This window comes from Dasypus novemcinctus, chromosome 8 (assembly GCF_030445035.2).
Source record: "Dasypus novemcinctus isolate mDasNov1 chromosome 8, mDasNov1.1.hap2, whole genome shotgun sequence".
Classification (NCBI taxonomy): Eukaryota; Metazoa; Chordata; class Mammalia; order Cingulata; family Dasypodidae; genus Dasypus; species Dasypus novemcinctus.
In genome coordinates, this window is record NC_080680.1 from 128,956,022 (window position 1) to 128,977,742 (window position 21,721).

The following is a 21,721-nucleotide window of genomic DNA, read 5'->3' on the forward strand; positions in this document are numbered from 1 at the left end:
CGATGGCGCTCAGGCGGCAGCGGAGGACGCTCAAGGCCCGCGGGAGGCTGCAGAGCAGCGGCGGGCTGGGGGCGTGGCGGGCGACCGAGCGCGGCGAGGAGGAGGCGCCGAGGCGGCCGCTGGTCCCGGCTGAGCGTCCCCGCCCCCCCCGCCCGCAGATCGTGACGATCCACCAGGAGCCCTTCGTGTACGTCAAGCCCACGCTGAGCGACGGGACGTGCAAGGAGGAGTTCACGGTCAATGGCGACCCGGTCAAGAAGGTCATCTGCACCGGGCCCAACGACACGTCGCCCGGCAGCCGTGAGCGGGGGCGCGGGCGCGGGGCGCGGGGCGCGGGGCAGGCGGGAGCCCAGCGGTCACGCCCCACTCCCCGCAGCACGCCACACGGTGCCGCAGTGCTGCTACGGCTTCTGCATCGACCTGCTCATCAAGCTGGCGCGGACCATGAACTTCACGTACGAGGTGCACCTGGTGGCCGACGGCAAGTTCGGCACGCAGGAGCGGGTAGGCGGGGCCTGGGGCGGGGCCTGCCGTTGGGCGGGGCGAGACGGGACCTGCGGCGGGCGGGGCTTTGGGTCGAGGCGGGCCTGCGGCTGGGCGAGGCTTTGGGCGGTGGGCGGGACCTGCGGTGGGCGGGGCGGGGCCTGTCGTTGGGCCGGGCTTTGGGTCGAGGCGGGCCTGCGGCTGGGCGAGGCTTTGGGCGGGGGGCGGGACCTGCGGTGGGCGGGGCGGGGCCTGTCGTTGGGCCGGGCTTTGGGTCGAGGCGGGCCTGCGGCTGGGCGAGGCTTTGGGCGGGGGGCGGGACCTGCGGTGGGCGGGGCTTTTGGGGGCGGGGCCTGTCGTTGGGCGGGGCGGGGAGAGACTTTGGGGCCGGACGGGACCCGCGGTGGGCGGGGCTTTGGGTCGAGGTGGACCAGAGGCGGGGTGGAGCTTCGGCTAGAGGGGGGCTGCGGTGGGCGGAGCTTTGCGCGCCTGGCGGGCGGGGCTCATTGGGGCGGGGCGGGGCCTGGGGAGAGAGGCCCGGGGTCCTGCAGAGACGGCTGCGGGGTTGCGCTCACGCCCGCCGCCCCCCGCGCGCCCAGGTGAACAACAGCAACAAGAAGGAGTGGAACGGCATGATGGGCGAGCTGCTCAGCGGGCAGGCTGACATGATCGTGGCGCCGCTGACCATCAACAACGAGCGCGCGCAGTACATCGAGTTCTCCAAGCCCTTCAAGTACCAGGGCCTGACCATCCTGGTCAAGAAGGTGGGTGGGCCGGCCCGGCCTGGGGGGGCGGGGCCCGGGCGGCGCTGACCGCCGCGCCCCCCCCGCAGGAGATCCCGCGGAGCACGCTGGACTCGTTCATGCAGCCCTTCCAGAGCACGCTGTGGCTGCTGGTGGGGCTCTCGGTGCACGTGGTGGCCGTGATGCTGTACCTGCTGGACCGCTTCAGGTGAGCGCGGCCCCGGGGCCCGACACTCCACTGCGGCTGCGGCGGGCGCGGGGGGCGGAGCCGGGGCGGGGGAGGGAGCGGCCGGCAGGGGCCCGCAGGGCTCTCTCTCCCGCCCTCTGCGCCCTGCAGCCCCTTCGGCCGGTTCAAAGTGAATAGCGAGGAGGAGGAGGAGGACGCGCTGACCCTGTCCTCGGCCATGTGGTTCTCCTGGGGCGTCCTGCTCAACTCTGGCATCGGGGAAGGTGAGGCCGCGCCGGCCCCGCCGGGCCCCGGCCGCCGCCCGCAGCAGGGGCGCTGACCCTCGCTTTGCCCGCAGGCGCCCCCCGGAGCTTCTCGGCGCGCATCCTGGGCATGGTGTGGGCCGGCTTTGCCATGATCATCGTGGCCTCCTACACCGCCAACCTGGCGGCCTTCCTGGTGCTGGACCGGCCAGAGGAGCGCATCACCGGCATCAACGACCCGCGGGTGAGGCCTGCAGGGGCTGGCGGAGGGGCTGGGGGAGGGGCCTGCCGGGGGTTCCGGGAGCAGGCGCGAGCCCCGCCCTCTGGCCCTGCAGCTGAGGAACCCGTCGGACAAGTTCATTTACGCAACGGTGAAGCAGAGCTCGGTGGACATCTACTTCCGGCGGCAGGTGGAGCTGAGCACCATGTACCGGCACATGGAGAAACACAACTATGAGAGCGCGGCCGAGGCCATCCAGGCCGTGCGGGACAAGTGAGGGGCAAGCAGGACAAGTGGGGGTGGGGGGCGTCCAGACCAGACAGCAAAGGCGAGAGGTTGTCCCGGCCGGGGCACAGTGGGAGGAGGGCAGGTGCGAGGCTGCCCCGCTGGGTCGGCCCACGGTGGGTGCAGGCCACCTGTGACAGCAACGAGGCAAGCGCGTGCAAGCTGTGGGGGCGCAAGGGCCGCCGACGGCGCGGGAGGTCGCCTGCGTGACCCCCGCCCCTGCCTGCAGCAAGCTGCACGCCTTCATCTGGGACTCGGCAGTGCTGGAGTTCGAGGCATCGCAGAAGTGCGACCTGGTGACCACGGGCGAGCTCTTCTTCCGCTCGGGCTTCGGCATCGGCATGCGCAAGGACAGCCCTTGGAAGCAGAACGTCTCCCTGTCCATCCTCAAGTGAGCCCCGGACGCCTGGGCCGTACCTTCGCTCCCCGCTCGTCTCCAAGAGCTCCCCGCCAGAGGCGGCCCGGCTCCCGCAAGCCCCACTGGCCCAAGCCCACCTCTCCTGGCATCGGGGCCGGCCTGGATGGCGGGAGAGCGGAAGGCCCCGCCCCAGGTCCCGCCCACACGCCGGGCCCCGCCCACTCTGGCCACACCTACGACAGCCCCGCCCCAGGCCCCGCCCACACACCGGGCCACACCCCCTCACCCTGGCCATACCTGCTGCGGCTCCGCCCACAAGCCCGGGCCACACCCCGCCCACCCTGGCCACACCCTCTGCAGCTCCGCCCCAGGTCCCGCCCCGCGCGCGGACCCCGCCCACTCTGGCCACACCCACGGCAGCCCCGCCCACACGCCCGGGCCACACCCCCTCACCCTGGCCATACCTGCTGCGGCTCCGCCCACAAGCCCGGGCCACACCCCGCCCACCCTGGCCACACCCTCTGCAGCTCCGCCCCAGGTCCCGCCCCGCACGCGGACCCCGCCCACTCTGGCCACACCTACGGCAGCCCCGCCCCAGGCCCCGCCCACACGCCCGGGCCACACCCCCTCACCCTGGCCATACCTGCTGCGGCTCTGCCCACAAGCCCGGGCCACACCCCGCCCACCCTGGCCACACCCTCTGCAGCTCCGCCCCAGGTCCCGCCCCGCGCGCGGACCCCGCCCACTCTGGCCACACCTACGGCAGCCCCGCCCCAGGCCCCGCCCACACGCCCGGGCCACACCCCCTCACCCTGGCCATACCTGCTGCGACTCTGCCCACAAGCCCGGGCCACACCCCGCCCACCCTGGCCACACCCTCTGCAGCTCCGCCCCAGGTCCCGCCCCGCGCGCGGACCCCGCCCACTCTGGCCACACCCTCTGCAGCCCCGCCCGCTGCACCCCATCCGGCCGCGGTCCCGCCCCCTCACGCTTTTTGCTACCAGGTCCCACGAGAACGGCTTCATGGAAGACCTGGACAAGACCTGGGTGCGGTACCAGGAGTGTGACTCACGCAGCAACGCCCCCGCTACCCTCACCTTTGAGAACATGGCAGGTGGGCCCTGCTCCCCTGCGGCTGGAGCGGGCTTGGGGGCCGGGCCCTGCGGCCAGCGGCTGAGCGGCTCGCCCCGCCCAGGTGTGTTCATGCTGGTGGCCGGCGGCATCGTGGCCGGCATCTTCCTGATCTTCATCGAGATTGCCTACAAGCGGCACAAGGACGCGCGCCGCAAGCAGATGCAGCTGGCCTTCGCCGCCGTGAACGTCTGGAGGAAGAACCTGCAGGTAGGGCAGGCCGCCCTCCGAGGCCTGGTGCCCGGCCGGCCCCGGCCCTCCTCCGGCCCGCAGGCCCTGCCCCAGGCGAGGGAGCCCGGAGCCCCTGCGGGCAGGACTGCAGCTAGGAGCCTGGCCAGGGGCAGCGGTGAGTGCTCACGGGCACACGGCAGCGCTGGCGGGAGGGCTGCTGGAGGCGGCCGCCAGCCCCGAGCAGGGAGGGGCCCAGGCCCCCTGTCTCCAGGCACCCACCCGGGCCCCTGGGAAGGCAGGCCGAGGCAGGGAGACCGGTCCCCTCTGCGCACAGGAGCCTGCCTTCTGCCCTCCGCCGCCCTGCCCCGGGCCACAAACCCCTCTGCGTCCTTGTGCTCTGCGACGCCCATCCGAATCCAGCGGGGTGGACCGGACCGGGTGCCCCAGGCCGCGTCCTGGGCCCTGGCCGCCAGCATGCGGAGGCCGCGAGTGTGCGCAGGGCAGGCCCCCGGGCCGGCTCCCAGTTCTCTCCATCTCTTCTCTTTCTCTGGGTGCCTTCCCAGAGCCTGTGTCCGAGCGGGACCGGGGTCCCGCTGACCCAGGCAAAGGCAGAGGGCTGTGGGGGGCGGAGGGGGGGCAGAGGGATTTCTGGAGCCCTTACACCTCTCATCCGCCCGCTCTTGCTCTTGGCCCCACAGGTCCCCTGGGGACCTGTTGCTGCTTCTCACTGGCCAGCACAAGGACCCTCTTGGCCACCAGACCAGAGGCCGGGGGTCCCGGGAGCCTCCTCTGTCCACCACTCCAATTCCATCTCGACACCTGCCTTCGGCCCCTCGGCCCCTTCCGTCTCTTGGTGTGTGCCCCTCTGGGGTCGGCGGTCAGTGAGCCCACGGGCACCTCCTCCGGTCCGCAGAGGGCTCCGGTCAACACCTCCTCCATGGGATACCTGTAAGCCAGGGCCGGCCAGGAGTCAAGGAGCGAGGCGACCTCCCAAGAAGAGAGCCCGCCGGGACCCCCAGCCCAGCCCCCAGCACTTGCGAGGTCAGGCTCAAGACCTGGGCAGGAGAAGAGACTGCCCGCGCACGTCCGGCGGTCAGTCCGTCCGGCGTTCCAGCACAGGGAGGCAGGCAGGAGCGAGGGCCCGAGTGGCCGGCCAGGCCGGGCAGCGGCCCCCGAGGAGCAGGTGAGGGCAGGTGTGGCGTCACCCTGAGCCCTCTAATCACTTATACATATTCATTTTAGGATAGAAAGAGTGGTAGAGCAGAGCCCGACCCCAAAAAGAAAGCCACTTTTAGGGCTATCACCTCCACCCTGGCTTCCAGCTTCAAGAGGCGTAAGTCCTCCAAAGACACGGTAAGAGGGAGACCCCGCCACGCCGCCACGCGTCTCCGGCTCTTCTCTCGCCCCCCGCCCCCGTGTCTCTGTCTCCCCCGGCCCTGGCCAACCCCCAGAAACCCCATACCCCTTCTGCCGCCCCGGGCCGCTCTCTGCAGCTCGGCGGCCCCTTCTCTCGGCTCCCGTCTCCCCGTGACCCCATCTGGGCCCCCGTCTCCCCCCCGTGTGTCTCTCTGCACTGGTCTGCACCCCCATGACACCATCTGAAGCCGCCATGTCGTCAGTCAGTCAGTCAGTCCTGCTGCCTCTCTGGGGCCGTGCTGGGCTCCTTGCCTGCCGGGAAGCGCCCCATTTCTCTAGCCCTGGTGGGGGGCCCGCCGCCCCTCCCACCCTGCGACGTCCTGGAGGGGTGGCTGTGATGTCCCATCGCGTCCGTCTGTCTGGCCGCCGGCCCTGCCCCCAGATGCCTGCCTCACCTGTCTCCCCAGAGCCATGCGTGTCGCGTCCTCCATGTGGTGCTGTGGGGCCGGGGCTGGGGGCCGGGCAAGGGTCCCTCTGGGGGTGGGCTGGAGTCCATCTTGGGGTGGCTCCGGCCACAGGGGCTGTCAGGGGCAATGGGGCAGGACCAGAGGGGGCAGCTCCCACCCCAGGCCGGGCAGGGACCCTGCCAAAGGAGCAGTAGCCCCCAGAGGGTCTTTGAATAGATGGGTCACCCTGCACGCCATGGCCTGCAAATCCCGGGGGGACCCTGAGGTTCCCAGAGGCCCAGGCAGGGGCCCGCATGGAGGAGACCAGCGCCTCGGCTCTGGACCCCAGCACTCCCTATAGGGCCACCTGTCAGCGCCAGGGCTCCTGCCCTCTGGAGCCCCGAGTCCCCCATCCTCCCACCCTGGGCCGCTCGTCTCTGTGCCTGACATGCACACTTGGACCCTGCGGCCCCCAAGCTCCCAGGGGACTCGGCCTTGCTAGGGGGCAGCATGGTGGGGAGGGGGCCGCCTAGAAAGCCACACAGACCTCCACCCAGCAGCTTCCCTGCAGTCCGCGGAGCCCCTCAAAGCCTGCGTGGTGTTCCCCCACAGGGCTCCTGGCCCAGAGGAACTGGAGCCACCAGGGGAGCCCCAAGGCACAAGGAGGGTGGGTGGAGGGCTGTGGGGCTGGAGCAACAGGAGGGCAAGGAGCAGGTGGGGTCACCATCCCCCTGGGCCACCCTCAGGCTGGGTGCCAATGGCCAGGAGAGTGGGCAGAGCCTGTGGTGCAGGGAGGGACAAAGGCCAGACCAAGGGGCCCTGGAGAGAGGCGGTTGAGGAGAGCGATTGCGCAGAGAGGACGCTGGCGCGGAGAGCAGTCCAGGGAAGAGGGCCCCAGCGGACAGGACGAGAGTGCTTTGGGGGCAGGTGGCCAAGAGGGGCGCAGAGCATCACACAGGCAGGGGATGCTTTCAGAAGGCGTCCTTGAGCCTCAGGCCCTGCCTGGAGCAGCACACACAGCCCCCCTCCCCGGCTGGCCCAGATGCAGCTCAGAGGCCCCCGGCGCCCTGCCCAGGACATGCTCCAGCGGCGCCCTCCACCAGGGCCAGCCCTGGAGTCACATGGCATCTGGGGCTGGCCCCTCCCTAATAAGGGTGGCTCTGTGGGGACGCTGCTGGCTGGGGGGTTGAGGGGTCGGGCAGCCCAGCTCCCACACTGCCTCTGGGGCTGGGCAGCTGCTCGGAGGGAGGAAGCCTGGGGGGGGCTCCTCGGGGAGGGGTGGGGCCGGTCCGGCTGCTGAAATCCTCTGCCCCCATGTCCCGTGGCCGGTCTGGGCCGGGGCGGCGCTGGGCGCTCTGGGCTGGGGTCCCTGGCGGCCGGCGGGGCCAGCGGGTATTGATTGTTGGTTCTTATTTATAGAGCACCGGGGGTGGACGCGGCGCTTTGCAAAACCAAAAAGACACAGTGCTGCCGCGACGCGCTATTGAGAGGGAGGAGGGCCAGCTGCAGATGTGTGCCCGTCATAGGGAGAGCTGAGACGCCCTGCCCGCCCTCCTCTGCCCCCTCCCCCGCAGACAGACGGACGGGACAGCGGCCCGGCCCACGCGGAGTCCCCGGAGCACGACGGGGTCAGGGGGAGGCGTGCCCCTCAGCCTCCCCCAGGCCGCGCCCGCCCGCCTGCCCGCCGGCTGGCCGGTCCACCCGTCCTGGCCGCACGCGTGCCCCCGAGCGTCGGCTAACGGGCGCCTTGTCTGTATTTCTATTTTGCAGCAGTACCATCCCACTGACATCACGGGCCCGCTCAGCCTCTCAGATCCCTCGGTGAGCACCGTGGTGTGAGCCCCGGAGCCGCCCACCTGCCCAGTTAGCCAAGGACACTGATGGGTCCTGCTGCTCGGGAAGGCCTGAGGGAAGCCCACCCACCCCAGAGACTGCCCGCCCCGGGCCTCCCGTCTGTCTGTCCGTCTGCCCTGCTGCCTGACGGGCAGCCCCTGCTGGACCGAGGTGTGGACTGGAGCGGCCGAGGACGGGCCAGAGGCCAAGCTGCTTGGGCAGGGCCGGCAGGGCATGCTGGCAGAGGCAGGGCCTGGGGTCTCTAGGTGGCGGGAAGGGGGGGTCCTCTGGCCCAGGTGGAGGGGCTTGGAGCAGAGACAGCAGCCCAGCCACCACCCAGAACCATGGCCCAAGCTCACGGTCCCAGCTGGCTGGGCCGCCCTTCCTCAAGCGTCAGCTCTCCCCTCCAGCCTCAGCTCCTGGCTCCCTTGGCACGCTGCATCCCCACCCATGCCCCCTGTCCCCTCGGACGCCGTCCTGTCCCCTATGGCCGCCCCTGACTCCCCGGCCAGCAGCAGCCTCCCTGCTGCCTCCGACCTCCTGCAGACTCCCAGGGGCCCCAGCCTTCTCTTCGCCCTGACCAGCCTGCAGCCCAGGATGGGCTCTGCGGCCCCCAGACGCCGCCCGGGGCTGCCCTCAGTCCCGCGGGAGCGCCCTGCCTGCCCCTCGCGCTGGGTGTGTGACCCGCCCCGCCCCCATGTACAGGACCAGCCCCCTCCCCCGTGGCCCAGCGCGTGCCTTCCCCGCGTGGCCCGTGCACAGCGTCTGTTGCCCCCGCCCCAGGCGTCCCGGCGCGCGCCCCTTGCCCCGGTGTGTGCAGTGGTGTTGCCTAAAGGAATGTCACGAATGCTCGCTCTGTGCCGTTGTTGACGCCGGCGGGCAGCGACGGAGGGGATGGGAAGGCGCCCCCGGCACCCCCAGGCCCGCTCAGCCCTGGGTGGCGGGGACCCCGGGGGCCGAGGGCGCGGCGGCGGGCCCGGGGCCGGGCTGCCTCCTGGGCGGGGGGCGGGCGGCCGAGCGGCGGCGGCGGGCGCGGCAGGCGGTGAGCACGGAGCCGAGCGCCAGGCAGGCGGCCAGGCTGGCGAGGAAGGAGGCGGGCCCGACGGCGTAGATCACGGCCAGGTCCCGCGGGGAGAGCGGCCCGGCGCAGCGGCGGAAGGCGGCGTCGGGGAAGGCGGCCAGCGGCCGGAGCGTCGGGCGGCCCGGCACCACGCAGAGCAGCGTCTCGGCGTCTGCGGGCACACGGCGCGCGTCAGGCGGCGGGCCGGCGGGGCTCGCGGGGGCCCGGGCCGCGCCCCGGCCGCGGCCGCTCACCTGGCGCTGCTCGCGGGTGCCGGCGCAGCCAGGTGCACAGCGGGCGCAGCGCGCAGCCGCAGGCCCAGGGGTTGCCGCGCAGGCGCAGCGCGTCGAGGGCGGGCAGGGCGGCCAGCAGCCCCGGCGCGAGCGCGGGCAGCGCGTTGTCCCGCAGGTCGAGCGCGCGCAGCAGCGGCAGCGCGCCCAGCGCGGCGGGCTCCAGGCGCGCCAGGTGGTTGCCGGCCAGCGAGAGCGCGCGCAGCGCCCGCAGCGGCGCGAGGGTGCCGGGCGCCAGCGCCTCCAGCTGGTTGCCGTCCAGGTCGAGCCGCCGCAGTGCGCCCAGGCCCCAGAAGGCCCGCGGGTGCAGCGCGCGCAGCCCGTTCTCGCGCAGGTCCAGGAGCAGCAGCGCCCGCGCGCCCGCGAAGGCGCCGGGCGGCAGCGCGTGCACGCGGTTGTGGTCCAGCAGCAGCGCGAGCACGCTCCCGCTCAGGCCCGCGGGCACGGCGGGCAGCGCGCGTCCCGAGCAGTTGGCCTGGCCGCCCGGCGCGCACGCGCACGCCTCGGGGCACTCCGGGGCGCCGCTGGGCCCCGAGGGGGCGGGCGCGGCGGGCGCCTGAGCCCGGGTGGGCAGCGGCGACGACAGCAGCAGCAGCAGCAGCAGCGGCGGCGGCGGCCCCCGCCGCGCGCGAGAGGAAGAGCTCCGCATGAGGGCAGCGCCCGGACCCGCGGTCCCCGGGCCCGTCCCAGGGGCGCCTGCACAAATAACGTCGCGCCGGAGCGCCGACAGATCCTTGTGCCACGGCTGGCGCCCGCGCACGGGGCGGGGGCCGGGCTCGCAGCCACGCCTCGCACCGCCAGCCCTTGTCCCGGAACTCCGGGCTCCCCTTGGCCCCGGGCCAGCCACGGCGCTGACAAGACGCCCCCCTCCCGCATCGTCCACCACCCCGGGCCCACGGCGCTGACAAGACGCCCCCCTCCCGCATCGTCCACCACCCCGGGCCCACGGCGCTGACAAGACGCCCCCCTCCCGCATCGTCCACCACCCCGGGCCCACGGCGCTGACAAGACGCCCCCTCCCGCCTCGTCCACCACCCCGGGCCCACGGTGCTGACAAGACGCCCCCTCCCGCCTCGTCCACCACCCCGGGCCAGCCACGGCGCTGACAAGACGCCCCCTCCCGCCTCGTCCACCACCCCGGGCCCACTGAGGCCTGAGCAGCTGGACCCCAACCCACACCCTCCGAATTCACCAGTGGGAGACATAACTCACACATGGGGGATCCCCAGCACACCTGGCTCTTCACCACTCACAGCATCTCAACCCCTCCACCAAGCACCCCATAACCTCCCTCCTGCCCAGAGGCACTGGGAATGCCGAGGGCAGCCCGCGCCCCCAGCCCCCCTTGGCTGGTGGGAACGGGCCCCTGGGGGCCTGGCGGAGCAGAGGCTGCCAGCCGCAGTCCGGGTGGGCGTGGCAGCCCGCCTGCCAAGGACGCTCCTGGAGCCTCAAGGGCAGTGAGTGGGGGCAGAGGCCTCGGCCCAAGCTGGGCCTGCCCAGTCCCACTGCCTCCTGAGTTTCCCCGGCCTGGGGGTGGGCAGGGGCCTAGAATTCCGGACAGCCTCATGGGACACAGCAGTGCGGAGGTGCAGGGAGGGGCTGTGGGGGCTGTTGGGGCAGGAGGAGGAGGTGGGTGGGCCGTGCTGTGGCAGGGGCCTGGGTGTTGCCGGGGCCGCCCCCGTGACGCAGGGGCACAGGGGCTGCAGAGGGAGCCTGAAGGACAGTGCGGAGCCACAAAATACTGTTTAATTCCCTCTCCCACAAAGATGCCGCCCTCACTCCTCGGGTGGGGGCAGGGGTGGCGGCGATGAGGGCGGGGGTGGGGGTGGTGGCGGCGGTGGTGGCACTGCCTCGAGGACCTCCGGCGGGGCGATCACCTCCATGGGGATGGCCACAAGGTCCTGCTCGACCAGTGGCACCATCATGTTGGCCTCCAGCTCCGGGTCGATGATGTGGGACTCCACGTGCACGGTATGCAGATCCATACGTTCCTCCTGGACCCCAAAGTGCCCCACCATCCTGCCAGGACACGGGCCAGTCATGCTGGCCGCGGGGGCTAGGACGGGCCTGCAGGGCCTGGGCCGCCCCGGGAGACTCTGTGCGCGGGCGCCAGCGCCGCCGAAGCCTGCCTGGGGCAGAGGGCCGGGACCCGGCTCAGCCTTGCCCCCCCACCACCACTCACTCACCTGCTGTCCATGTTTCGGGTGGCATTCACTTCGATTTCACTGGGGGGTGACAGAGGAGGGTGTGGCTCTTAGAGCAGCGGAGACGGCCCCCACGACCCCGACGCTCCCCAGCGCACACCTGGAAGGGGCCACGCCCAGGCCCCCCGCGGCAGCCACGAGACCACGGTTGGACCTGGCCGGAGCAGCGGCACCAGGCCGGTGGCCACGCCCGCCCACCGCCTTGGCCCTGCGGCTCACCCCTTGGCTCGCATGACGCCGATCACCACGATGACGAGCGCGCAGAAGCAGCTGGCGCTGACGCCCGCCAGCACGACGAGCAGGGCAATGAGCGCCTCGCGGCTGAGGCCCAGGCTGCACTCGCAGTAGTGTCCAGCTGCAGAGACAGGCCCAGGCCGGGCGGGTCACCGTGTGCAGGCCCCTCGGGCCCCTGCCCGGTGCCCGTCGGAAGGGCAACGAGGCCCTGGCTGGGGGCGGCGCGGGGCACAGGGTGCGGGCAGGAGGCGGCACCTGCAGGAGGGACGAGAAGGGACAAACATATCCAGCAGAGGGGACTGCGGACCAGGCAGGAGTAAGGCTGGGGAGGGGGCGCCATGTCCAGCCCCCGTCCCCATCGGACACCTCTGGGCGGAACTTGATGGCAGGTGCTGACCTCACAGTGGGGCTATGAGGCAGGTGGGTGGGGGCAGGGCCTCGGGACGCCCAGCAGCTGGAGTCTCGCCCTTGGGTGCTAGTACGGGGACCCTGGGTGGCCCTCAGGCCCACACGGGGGACTCCGAGGCCCCCTGGGCAGGTGGCCCGGGGCGGGGCAGGGGGGTGCTGGGGCCCCGCGGAGCCCGCTAGCAGAATCTGAGATGCAGACAGTCGTGAGTCTCTGGCCTGGGAATGGGGAGAGGGGCTTCATGATGAAGGGGTGGGGCCAGCACTCGGGCCCCTCCCAGGGTGGGGGCAGCCTGGGGCCTGGCAGCTCTGGGAGTCTGGGAGACACCAGAATGCAGGTGACTGGTGCCAGCCCCCTGCCCCGGGGGGAAGAGGCGGGCCTGAGGAGGGCTGGGGGCACTGGGCAGCCCAGAAAAGCACCCCCGCCCCGAGCCTCAGCCGCCCTCCCGTGGGCTGCCCCAGGAGGGCTGCAGGCCGGCCTCTGCCACAGCCGCCGAGCAGCAGCCTCCGGCCACAGGCCCTGCAGGGACTCCGAAGCGGCTGCAGGCAGCGCGCAGCAGGTCCACAGTCAGGAAAGACCTGGAGGCAGGCCCCCTGAGCTCGCCGCCCACCCCTGCCAGGCCTCTTCCCCTGGGCAGTTTCCTGCAGACCAGGCTGGCACAGAGGAGGGTCACCTCAGCGTCCCCCACCTGCCCCACCCTTCTCAGGACCAGCCAAGCCAACCACAGAGCAGGAAGTGTCCCCCGCCCGCCCAGGGGTGCTAGCGGAGGGCACAGCCCGGCTCCACCTCCTCCTGGGCCCCCAACGGCCACAGGGGTGGGCTGCTCCGGGGGCAGTGGGCAGCAGCCTGGCCGGCCCCTGCCCTGGTTGAGGTGCTCTGGCCCTAGATGGGCCCCGGGATGGGGACAGCCACCCGAAGGCGGGTGTCCGGCAACCGTCCACAGGCACGCGCAGCAACAGGTGTGCTGTGCTGGCACCGCCACCCTGCCGGGCCAGTCCAGCAGGTTCACATCCTGCTTCGGAGGGCAGTGGCCGAGGCTCAAGTATCCGGGTTGATACTCTCACTTGTGCCAACACCCCTGCCAGGGAGCAGCCCGGAGCCTCCCCTAGGACTGAAGGCCCCCGCGGCCAGGGGCGGGAGGGGCAGCCCACAGCCGGGAGCAAGCCCCTGCGGGAATCATCCGCAAGTCAGTAGCAGGATTCTCCAGGGAAGCAGGCGGGGAAGGGCTCAGCTCTGGAAGGGCAGGCCCAAGCTGGAGTGCCAGGAGTGTGAGCGGCGCGGGCAGCCGGAGGCTCCAGAAGGGCCCCTGTCCAAGGGCAGCACCAGCTTAGGAGAGGTCCTGCCCGACGGCCAGGCGGATGCGCCTCAGCTCCACGGCTCCCCAGGCCGCGTCGGCGCCTGCAGGGGCCCCCCCCAGCTGGCCTCAGAGGGTCTTTGTGCTCTGGACAGAGGCCCCTGGTGACCCTGAGGAGGCTGGTCAGCTGGGCTCAAACACAGATGCCTCAGAGTCTACACCTGCTCAGGCTCACTGGGACCCCAGAAGGCTGTGCAGCGCCATTCCATGGGAGAGTGGGGGGCAGTCTGGGGGACACAGGAGTGACCCGTCTTTCTTGAATGTGCGCTTGTGCTTTGGACGCCCAGCTGCCTGTGACCTCGACTGCCCAAGCTCCTTGTGTAGGATGGCTAGATGACAACCATCCCTCGTGCCGTTCTCGTCAGGCTGAGTACGCTTCAGGCATGAGAGGTTGTGGGCTCGGGTGCCTGGTTGACCTCGGCCTTGGACTGAGCCCACACGAGCCCAGCAGTGCCCGGTGGTCCCGGCCCAGGGTACAAACGGGCCGGGCCCCTTCCCAAGGGTGGTGAGGGGGCCACGGGGCAGGGCCCTTGGGCGGGCGACAAGTGCATGGGGATGTGGAGACGCCAGGTCCCTGGACCTACAAAGCCACCAAGACGCGCAAGGGCGGTGAATCCACCTGCTTTAATCTGCACGGCCATGGCCGAGAGGGGCGCGGGGAGCAGGGGGGCCCCGCGTGGGCGGTGGCGAGCGTCAGCTGCAGTTTTTGGGCAGGCGGTAGACCCCGGCCGAGTAGACGAGTTGCTGGTCGCGCACCTTTTTCTGCAGGTAGCCCTGCAGCTCCTGCAGGTCGATCTCGGCCAGCGCGGGGCCCGTCACCACGAACATGCGCAGCATGCTGTAGATGCGCTCCAGGGAAAGGCTCTCCAGGTTGGTCAGCATGGCCTGGATGTAGGTCCAGAAGAGCTGGGGCCGCCGGGCCGCCGGTCAGCAGCCGCGGGGCCCGGCCCCCAAGGCCCCCAGGCGCCCCGCCCCCAGCGTGCCCCCGGCAGGCCGACCCACCAGCAGCTCCTCCTCCTTCTGGTCGGCCTGGGAGGCCATGCCCGAGTCGCTCTCGTCGTCGCTGTCGATCAGCACCATGCTGTCCCGGTCCTGGGGCCGCTCCTCCTCGACCACAGCGAAGGTGCCCGGCGGCCCCTCGCGCAGCACGCCCTGCTGCAGCCACACGGCCATGCGCCGCCGCAGCAGTGCCACCGGCATCTTCACCACCTTGCTCAGCTCCTCCAGGCTCCAGCAGGCTGCGAGGGGCGGCCGGCGTCAGGGTGGCGAGGCCACGCCCGGCCTCAGGAGCACCGCTGTGTTTCCCAGAGCCGCAAGCGCTGCTGGTCCTCCAAGACCCAGGGCACGGCAGCTGCCGCCTGCCTGGCAGGGCTGCCCAGAGACTGCCCACAGGCGGACCTCGCCCCTGGTGGACAGTGAGCACGGTTCGGCAGGGCCCGGGGTGGGGGCTCACCCTGGTCCTGGAAGTACAGCAGGACCACCGCCTGCACGGGGGTCACGGCCACAGACAGGGTGCGGTCGGTCAGCTCCACGTCCATCGTCACCAGGCCCAGCGTGTGCTTCCAGCTGAGCGTCCGCATGGCCTGGGGGGTCAGGAGAGGTCAGCAAGGGAAGGCAGGGGCTGGAAGGGAGTGTGGGACCCGAGCACTCCCCACAGGGTGTGGAGGACGGTAGCCAACACGCTGCCCGCTGAGGAGCCCAGAGACAGAGGTTCTGCCAGGCCAGGGGAGACCTGAGAGAGGATGGACAGATGGACGCACCAGGATGGGGAGGCCTCCAGGGGTGGAGGAAGGGGCAGCAGCGGAACCTGCACCAATGAGGCTACCAGGAGCCTGAAAGCCTGGGAGGTGACAGGGGGTGGGCCCAGCCCGAGGCCCCGCCTCCCGCCCCTGCGGGCGCTCGCACCTTCAGCTTCTCATACTTCCTGCAGTAGGCCTCCAGGGCCTCCCTGATGGCCTCGGGGACCTCCAGCTTCTCGTCCTTGAAGGGGGGCCAGAACTCGCTGGACAGGATGACAGCGTAGACCCCAAACGGCGGCTGCTCCTCGGCAGGACGCTTCTCGTCCTCCTCGCGGATGTTGGCGTTGATGCGGCGCGAGTCCGCCATGTCCTGGAGAGGAACTGAGCTCTCAGAACAGGCTGGGCTAGGCGGGTGAGCCAGGGCGGGTGAGCCAGGGTGGATGGAGCCAGGGTGGGTGACCAGGGTGGGTGACCAGGGTGGGTGGGTGAGCCAGGGTGGATGGAGCCAGGGTGGGTGGGTGAGCCAGGGTGGGTGAGTCAGAGTGGGCGTGAGCCAGGGCGGGTGACCAGGGTGGGTGGAGCCAGGGTGGGTGGGTGGAGCCAGGGTGGGTGCAGCCAGGGTGCATAGGTGAGCCAGGGCAGTGAGCTAGGGTGGGTGGGTGAGCCAGGGCGGGTGGGTGAGCCAGGGCGGGTGGAGCCAGGGTGGGTGGGTGGAGCCAGGGCGGGTGGGTGAGCCAGGGCGGGTGGGTGAGCCAGGGTGGGTGGAGCCAGGGCGGGTGGGTGGAGCCAGGGCGGGTGGGTGGAGCCAGGGCGGGTGGGTGAGCCAGGGCGGGTGGGTGGAGCCAGGGTGGGTGGGTGAGCCAGGGCGGGTGGGTGAGCCAGGGTGGGTGGAGCCAGGGTGGGTGGGTGAGCCAGGGCGGGTGACCAGGGTGGATGGAGCCAGGGTGGGTGGGTGAGCCAGGGCGGGTGGGTGAGCCAGGGCGGGTGGGTGGAGCCAGGGCGGGTGGGTGGAGCCAGGGCGGGTGGGTGGAGCCAGGGCGGGTGGGTGGAGCCAGGGTGGGTGGGTGGAGCCAGGGTGGGTGGGTGAGCCAGGGCGGGTGGGTGAGCCAGGGTGGGTGAGCCAGGGTGGGTGGAGCCAGGGCGGGTGGGTGAGCCAGGGCGGGTGGAGCCAGGGTGGGTGGGTGAGCCAGGGCGGGTGAGCCAGGGTGGGTGGAGCCAGGGTGGGTGAGTCAGAGTGGGCGTGAGCCAGGGTGGGTGGGTGGAGCCAGGGTGGGTGAGTCAGGGTGGGCGTGAGCCAGGGTGGGCGGGTGGCACCAGGGCAGGTGGAGCCAGGGTGGGTGGAGCCAGGGTGCATAGGTGAGCCAGGGCAGTGAGCTAGGGTGGGTGAGTGAGCCGGGGCGGGTAGGCACCTACCTTGAGCATGACCTCACAGAAGTGCATTGGGGCATCACCAAAGCGCAGCTTCAGCAGCTCCACATTGCGGATCTCCCTGGAAGGAGGCGTCTCGGTGGTCAGCGCCCCACACGAGCCACCCCGAGCCAGCAGGGCTGCAGCTCTCAGCAGGCCCTCGGGCACCGCGCCCTGCCAGGGCCCTGGACTGCCGCTGAGGTGGGAAAACCCCCAGCTGTCCCCTTCAGCCCAGGGGGCTCCCCCTGCCGTCAGTGGGCATGGGATGGACCCGCTCACTGTGTGGACAGGCCTGTGGGGCTCCAGCACGGCCCCCGTGCTGGTTGCAGCGCCGAGCCCGGCCCGCTGCTCACCGCTCAGGGCTGAAGCTGAACTGGTGCAGGAGGCGGTCGGCCAGCAGCGAGCGGTACTCGTGGATGAAGAGGTCTTTGCTGCCGTAGATGCTGACCAGCAGGCTGATGATGTCTGAGGAACGCCGCTTAGAGCTCGACTTCCCTGACACGGCAAGGGGGCAGGCTGGCACCTGGCGAGCGTGGGGGCCGGCCAGCCCTGCAGAGGGCACACGCATCGCCCGGACACCCGCTGGCTCCGCTGGTGGCCACCCCTCCCAGCCTCAGGGAGACCTTCTGGGACCCCGACTCATGCTTGGGGAAAAGCCAAAGGCCCCGCGTGTGGGAAGGCCAGGCCGTGGCCAGGGCAGCGAGACAAGGGCTCAGGGCCTGCAGGGGTGGGGCGGCAGCCCCCAGGCCGCGGTGCCTCCGTGCAGGGGGCAGCCTGCCGCGGGGCCTGGCCAGCGCAGCAGGGCACATGCAGTGGCCCCGAGGCAACCCCCTTCAGGGGAGCGTCCCCCCAGCAGGCCTGGTCGGGCGCGGCACTGCCGGGCTGACCTGGGTCAGCATCCACAGGGTCGGGCACCCAGTCCTCAGGCTCTCCGGAATCATCCTCACTGTCCTGGCCAGTCTCCAGGCTGGCTGGGTCCGTCCTGGACAGTTCAGCAGCCAAGTCCCCAGTCCCATCCGAGTCCCCGGTCAGCCCGGCCACGATCTGCCTCACGGTGTCCTCCCGTGTCCTTCAGGAGCCACGAGTGAGCGCAACACACCGCAGCCACCTTGGAACGGCCCCACCGCAGCTGGCAGCGGGGAGGCAGCCAGGTGGGGGGCGCTGGGGGGTGCGGTGGGGGCTGGGAGGGGAGCGCGAGGGGGCCCCACCTGAGGTAGCGGCGGACGGGCTCACAGGCCACCTCGAGAATGACCATGGAGGAGTCCAGCACGCGCAAGGCCTTGATGGCGGAGATGTAGAGCGTGATGATGTCACACGTGTTGACGCCTGCAGTCAGGAGGGTGCCCCGAGGGTAGGGTGGCCTTAGGATGTCGGGGGCAGGGCCAAGCACGCCAGCCCCTCCAACCACCCTGCCCAGGCCCACAGCACCATGGACAGCACCCCCCCCACCTCCTGGCCAGAGGGAATGGGACCCTGCACTGCCCTGGCTCCACCAGTTCCGTAAATGGCCCTCAGGGAAGGGCTGGGCTCGGTTTCAAGCTGGTCCCAAGAACCTCGGCCCAGGCTGCTGGCCATCTCCCCCTCAGGCCCCGAGCACCTGGGTGCAGAAGCCGGGTCTCCAGCGCTGCCTTGAGGGAAGCGAGGAGCTGCTGCCGCTGGCCGGTCCTCTCCAGGCAGTATTTGAGGTCCTCGACAGCCGGCCGGGAGTCTGGGAAGTCTGAGGGGAAGGAGGTGCCTGCACTGAGACGACGTGAGCGAGGACACTCAGGATGGCACCAGGGCCGAGCGCACACGCCGTCATCTAGCAGCGGACTGCGACCTGCCAGCTGCTAGGCATCGCTCCAAACACATCCGTGCGACCTCGCCTGGCCACCGGCCTAGACTGCTGCCCAGCAGCCCACCACACCTGCCCCAAGAGACGTGGCTCGGGGGGGCCCCAGGCAGGGAGGGGGGCAGCTCCATTTGACACACTGGCCCCCAGGTTCCCTTCGCCAGCCGGCAAGAGCTAAAGGGCTCAGGCACAGGGCACGGCCAGCCGGGGAAGGCTGTGGACATGGCCCCCAGAGCGGGCCCATCTGCAGACCTCGGATGATGCTGAAGAGCTCCTCGATGCGCATGCTGGCGTAGGCACGGTAGAAGAACCTCTGCACGTGGCAGCGCCAGCGGCGCAGCGTGCCTCCAGCCTCAGGGGACACAGGCCTGGCTGGGCCGTCCTGCAGGAACACTTTGCCAAGCCAGCCAACCACCCTCTCGATCCACTGCAGGCAGAACAAAGGCAAGCGCAGTGGGAAAATGCCGCTGCTCCAGTCTCCTGGGCCGGGGGCCCTAAACCCCCCCCACAGGCTGGGAGACGTGGACCTCCGCAGGCCCCACCCCGGCTATCAGTGCCGCACCTTCGTGTTGGGCGGCAGCCCTGACGCAGGGCACTTGAGTGACAGGCACATGGGGTGCACGGGGACACGCCCACCTCCTCGTGAGAGCAGACACACCCGTGGACCACACAGCGCACCGGCACCAGTCCTTGACCAACAAGCCGCCCAGCACACATGCATGCTCCAGCATGCACACCCAGCCCACAGCCGCCCCCTGGCATGAGGTTGCCACACCCTACGGCGCATCCCCTCCTGGTTGCCTGGGAGCAGTGCGCCCACCCCACTAGCTGCTGGGGCTCGTGCCTACTCCACCCGGAGCTTAGGAGATGCAGTTTTCAACATGCTGAGTGGTGGTGACTTCACCCTGGGGCTGGTCTCAGAATGGCGAGGAGGGGACGCTGGGGAGTAGGAAGCAAGGGGTCCCCTGCACGCTGCAGGCCCAGCTCCTCTGCCAACTCTGGGGGCACCCCGGGCTTCAGCTGGAGACCTGCTGGGGTGGAGGGGGGCGCACGAGGCCCTGCACTGGGCACCACGGCTCCACCACCCTCAGCAGAGTGGCCTTGCTGCCATTTTGCCCCCGGCAGCTCTGCACCCCACCCCTGCCCTGCTGGTGGAGGTCTACCCACGCCAGGGTGCGGGCTGGTCATAGGTTCCTCCGCAGGAATGGCTCCTGAGCCCACATGGGAGCACAGGAAGAACAAGAGGGGCCATCGCCACCTCCTACAGTGGGCAGTGGGCCAGGCCTCCCCACTCCTGCCCGTGGACGCCTTCTGGGAACCCCCAGCTATGTGGTCTATGAAAACCTCGCTGACTCCAGCACAGACCCTTCAACTTGGTCACAGTGACCCAGGAAGGCTAGCCTCTGCCTGGTGCCAGGGATTGGCTTCAGTGGCCAGCGAGGCATGCGAGCACTCGGGTGTGTGAGCACTGGCCGCTGACGGGCCCCTCACCTTGTGGAACTCCCGCAGGAAGGAGCGCTCGTACTCGCCCCGGCAGCGGTCCTCCATCCTCTCCCGCATCACCTGGTGCAAGGTGCTGGTCACTGCTTCGGCACTGACCCGCTCCAGCAAACCGAGCCTGTGTCTGGAAGACAGCGCAGTGGGCACACTCAGCACACACCTGGCCCGTGTGCCCAGGATGGTCCTACACGTGAAGCACAGTGCACACCTGCCCACACACGCAGTGAATACCTCCCACTGCCCCTCTGAAGTGCAGCTGGACCAAGAGCTTCAAGGAAAAGCTTCTGGGAGGGCAGAGCACTGGCAAGCAGCTGCACACCCTGCCCAGCCCGGGACATCAGCATTGCCTGTGTGAGCAGCGGCAGTGAGTGTGGCTACCAGGGCCTGAGCCCCATTTCCTAGGAGGGGCCATGGAACAACGGCTGAAGCATCTGCCCCATCAGGTGGACATGAGTGCTTTCCAGGACAGACCCTCGTCCAAGTGACAGGTGATCCAGAGGAAGGTGAGAGCACTTCACTCCCTCAGGGCCTCCCCGACCCCAGCCACAAGGGGACAACGCTTTTGTCAAGCTGAGATGCTATATTCCAGACTGTTACAGTGCTGCCACTTTACTTAGCATGACAAAATTACCACAGGCAAGCCACAGAAACTGGAAGAGCCGCTGAAGGGCCCAGGCAACAGGACCTGGTGCCAAAAATAGTCCTTTTATTCCAAAGAATTGAAAGGAAATCTGCTTGCCTGTGATGCTGGCCCAATCTCCCTGACATGCTCTGGCAAAGAAAAAATAGCCAGTCTACAGTCTACAGCCCCAACAGTGACAGTGTGTTCCCATGAACATAAATACCATTCCTCCGCTAGCAAATCAAATGTTTTTCTTTTAAACTAAGTTAAAAATTAAACTTATGTCTATGAAACCCAGGAAGTTTCAGTTCCTGTAGAAACGAGCCATATAACGTGGTAGTGAGGGAGGTGTCAAGTGCCGGGTTGAACGTGTTGAACGTGAGTGGCGGAAGAGACACCTGGCTATCAGGGGAGCAGGCAGAGCCCCCATCCAGCTCTCCAGCTCCCTTCTGTTGTCAGAACCGAGAAGCAACAGGGATTTGGAAGGAATGAGGGCACAGCCACCCCAGCGGGTACTCACAGGACCTGGCTGAGCTGCTGGAACTGCTCCAGAGCCTGGCGGCACCAGCACTGCTGCTTGTCACTGCCGCATCCAGCGCACAGCGGGCTCTGCAGGAGCCGGTAGTACCGGCGGCGGGCATATCGGCTGTCCAACTCCCCCTCCAGTTCCGGGTCTGTGCCCCCTTCCCCCTTTCTCTTACTCTGCATGTAGACTCTCAAGAAGCGCCCGTAGAGACGCTGGATCATGTCCTGAAAGGTTCTGGGAGTAGAAAAGAATAGGACACCCCGCACCATGGTGTGGACCTTTTCCCGCAGCCCCTGAGCACCAGTGCCCAGCAGTAGGCCCAGGCGAGTCCATTTCTCCAGGAGCTCGAGGCTCCTCAGATAGGGATCCAGGCGGCTCTCCAGCAGGCCGAAAGCATCAAGAAGCAGCAGAAGGCATTGGGGCTCGTCGACGGAGTTCTCGCGCTGGGAAATGGCGTTCCAGAACTCCGGGGAGATGCTGGCCTGTAGGTCCTTCTGCAGCACCTCTACAAACCACTCCTCCAGAACCGAGTGCAGGCCGTGGCCTCTCAGCACCTCCGCCGCCGCCCGGAGCTCCTCCTCCTTCGGCGGGACCGCCCCGCTGGTCCGGGAGGACGCCTGGAGTACAAAAAACCCTGACTAGAGGGACTCACCGTGGAGCCGGGGAACGGCAGGGAAGGGAGCGGCAAGGGGAAAGGTTGGGGAAAGCCGGCTGCCCCTCGTCCGCAACGCACGGATGTCGGGCCGTCGCCAGGGACAGGCTGGCAGGGCGCCGAACGAGGCGGGACAGCGGAGGAGGTAGAGGGAAGGGAGGCGGGCCGGGCTGGACGCCCTCCAGAGAGGCAGGCTCCCGGGGAACCCCGAGAGGGCCCGCTGGTCCTTTCCCGGGTCTCACCAGCCCCAGCGCCGCCGGCGGCACCAGCCCGGCGCTCACGGTGTTCCAAGCCACCAGCATCTCCTGTCCAGGCCCGGGCTCGCAGGTGGCCTCCGCTCCGCTCACCGCCATCTGCGCCCACCCAGGACCGTCGGTCCGGCGGGGCGCGCAGTGATGACGCTCGGGTCCGCGCGGCGCGCGGCGGTGACGTCCAGGAGGG

General features: G+C 70.1%; 4 protein-coding genes across 28 annotated transcripts in view; 1 reads left to right on the forward strand and 3 right to left on the reverse strand.

The window, feature by feature from the left end:
- Positions 1-8,302, forward strand: part of GRIN1 (glutamate ionotropic receptor NMDA type subunit 1) — a 29,905-nt gene extending 21,603 nt beyond the window's left edge. For 5 of the 24 annotated variants that reach the window (XM_071217133.1, XM_058302768.2, XM_058302770.2 and 2 more), the window contains 12 exons: positions 159-300; positions 377-504; positions 1,083-1,247; positions 1,316-1,434; positions 1,564-1,676; positions 1,751-1,899; positions 1,991-2,148; positions 2,390-2,551; positions 3,523-3,632; positions 3,714-3,859; positions 5,063-5,173; positions 7,042-8,302. In XM_071217133.1, the coding sequence (XP_071073234.1) occupies positions 159-300; positions 377-504; positions 1,083-1,247; positions 1,316-1,434; positions 1,564-1,676; positions 1,751-1,899; positions 1,991-2,148; positions 2,390-2,551; positions 3,523-3,632; positions 3,714-3,859; positions 5,063-5,173; positions 7,042-7,158 (1,620 nt within the window). In that variant the 3' untranslated portion in view covers positions 7,159-8,302. Of the gene's footprint in view, positions 1-158; positions 301-376; positions 505-1,082; positions 1,248-1,315; positions 1,435-1,563; positions 1,677-1,750; positions 1,900-1,990; positions 2,149-2,389; positions 2,552-3,522; positions 3,860-5,062; positions 5,423-7,041 lie in introns of those variants that run through there. The other 19 variants (XM_071217134.1, XM_058302772.1, XM_058302769.1 and 16 more) reach the window with 9 other exon arrangements.
- Positions 1,101-9,550, reverse strand: LRRC26 (leucine rich repeat containing 26). Its single transcript, XM_004454011.4, has 2 exons — positions 8,770-9,550; positions 1,101-8,687 (listed from the first exon to the last, which is right to left on the reverse strand). Exons 1-2 carry the CDS (start codon positions 9,452-9,454, stop codon positions 8,383-8,385), a joined length of 990 nt encoding a protein of 329 aa, XP_004454068.2. The 5' UTR covers positions 9,455-9,550; the 3' UTR covers positions 1,101-8,382.
- Positions 9,551-10,529: 979 nt separating this feature from the next.
- Positions 10,530-11,689, reverse strand: TMEM210 (transmembrane protein 210). Of its 2 annotated transcripts, none has more exons than XM_012523500.4 (4): positions 11,499-11,689; positions 11,229-11,364; positions 10,992-11,030; positions 10,530-10,824 (listed from the first exon to the last, which is right to left on the reverse strand). In XM_012523500.4, the coding sequence occupies exons 1-4, from the start codon at positions 11,581-11,583 to the stop codon at positions 10,581-10,583; spliced, it is 504 nt and encodes a 167-aa protein (XP_012378954.2). In that variant the 5' UTR covers positions 11,584-11,689; the 3' UTR covers positions 10,530-10,580. The 2 variants fall into 2 exon arrangements, with proteins under 2 accessions (XP_012378954.2, XP_012378953.2); XM_012523499.4 differs by having other exon boundaries at positions 10,530-10,848.
- A 1,919-nt stretch (positions 11,690-13,608) lies between these two features.
- Positions 13,609-21,709, reverse strand: ANAPC2 (anaphase promoting complex subunit 2). The gene is made up of 13 exons (XM_058302780.1): positions 21,523-21,709; positions 20,623-21,245; positions 19,472-19,604; positions 18,233-18,407; positions 17,747-17,866; positions 17,358-17,475; positions 17,037-17,218; positions 16,503-16,644; positions 16,156-16,231; positions 14,909-15,112; positions 14,457-14,586; positions 14,006-14,241; positions 13,609-13,909 (listed from the first exon to the last, which is right to left on the reverse strand). Exons 1-13 carry the CDS (start codon positions 21,631-21,633, stop codon positions 13,697-13,699), a joined length of 2,463 nt encoding a protein of 820 aa, XP_058158763.1. The 5' UTR covers positions 21,634-21,709; the 3' UTR covers positions 13,609-13,696.
- Positions 21,710-21,721: the final 12 nt, after the last annotated feature.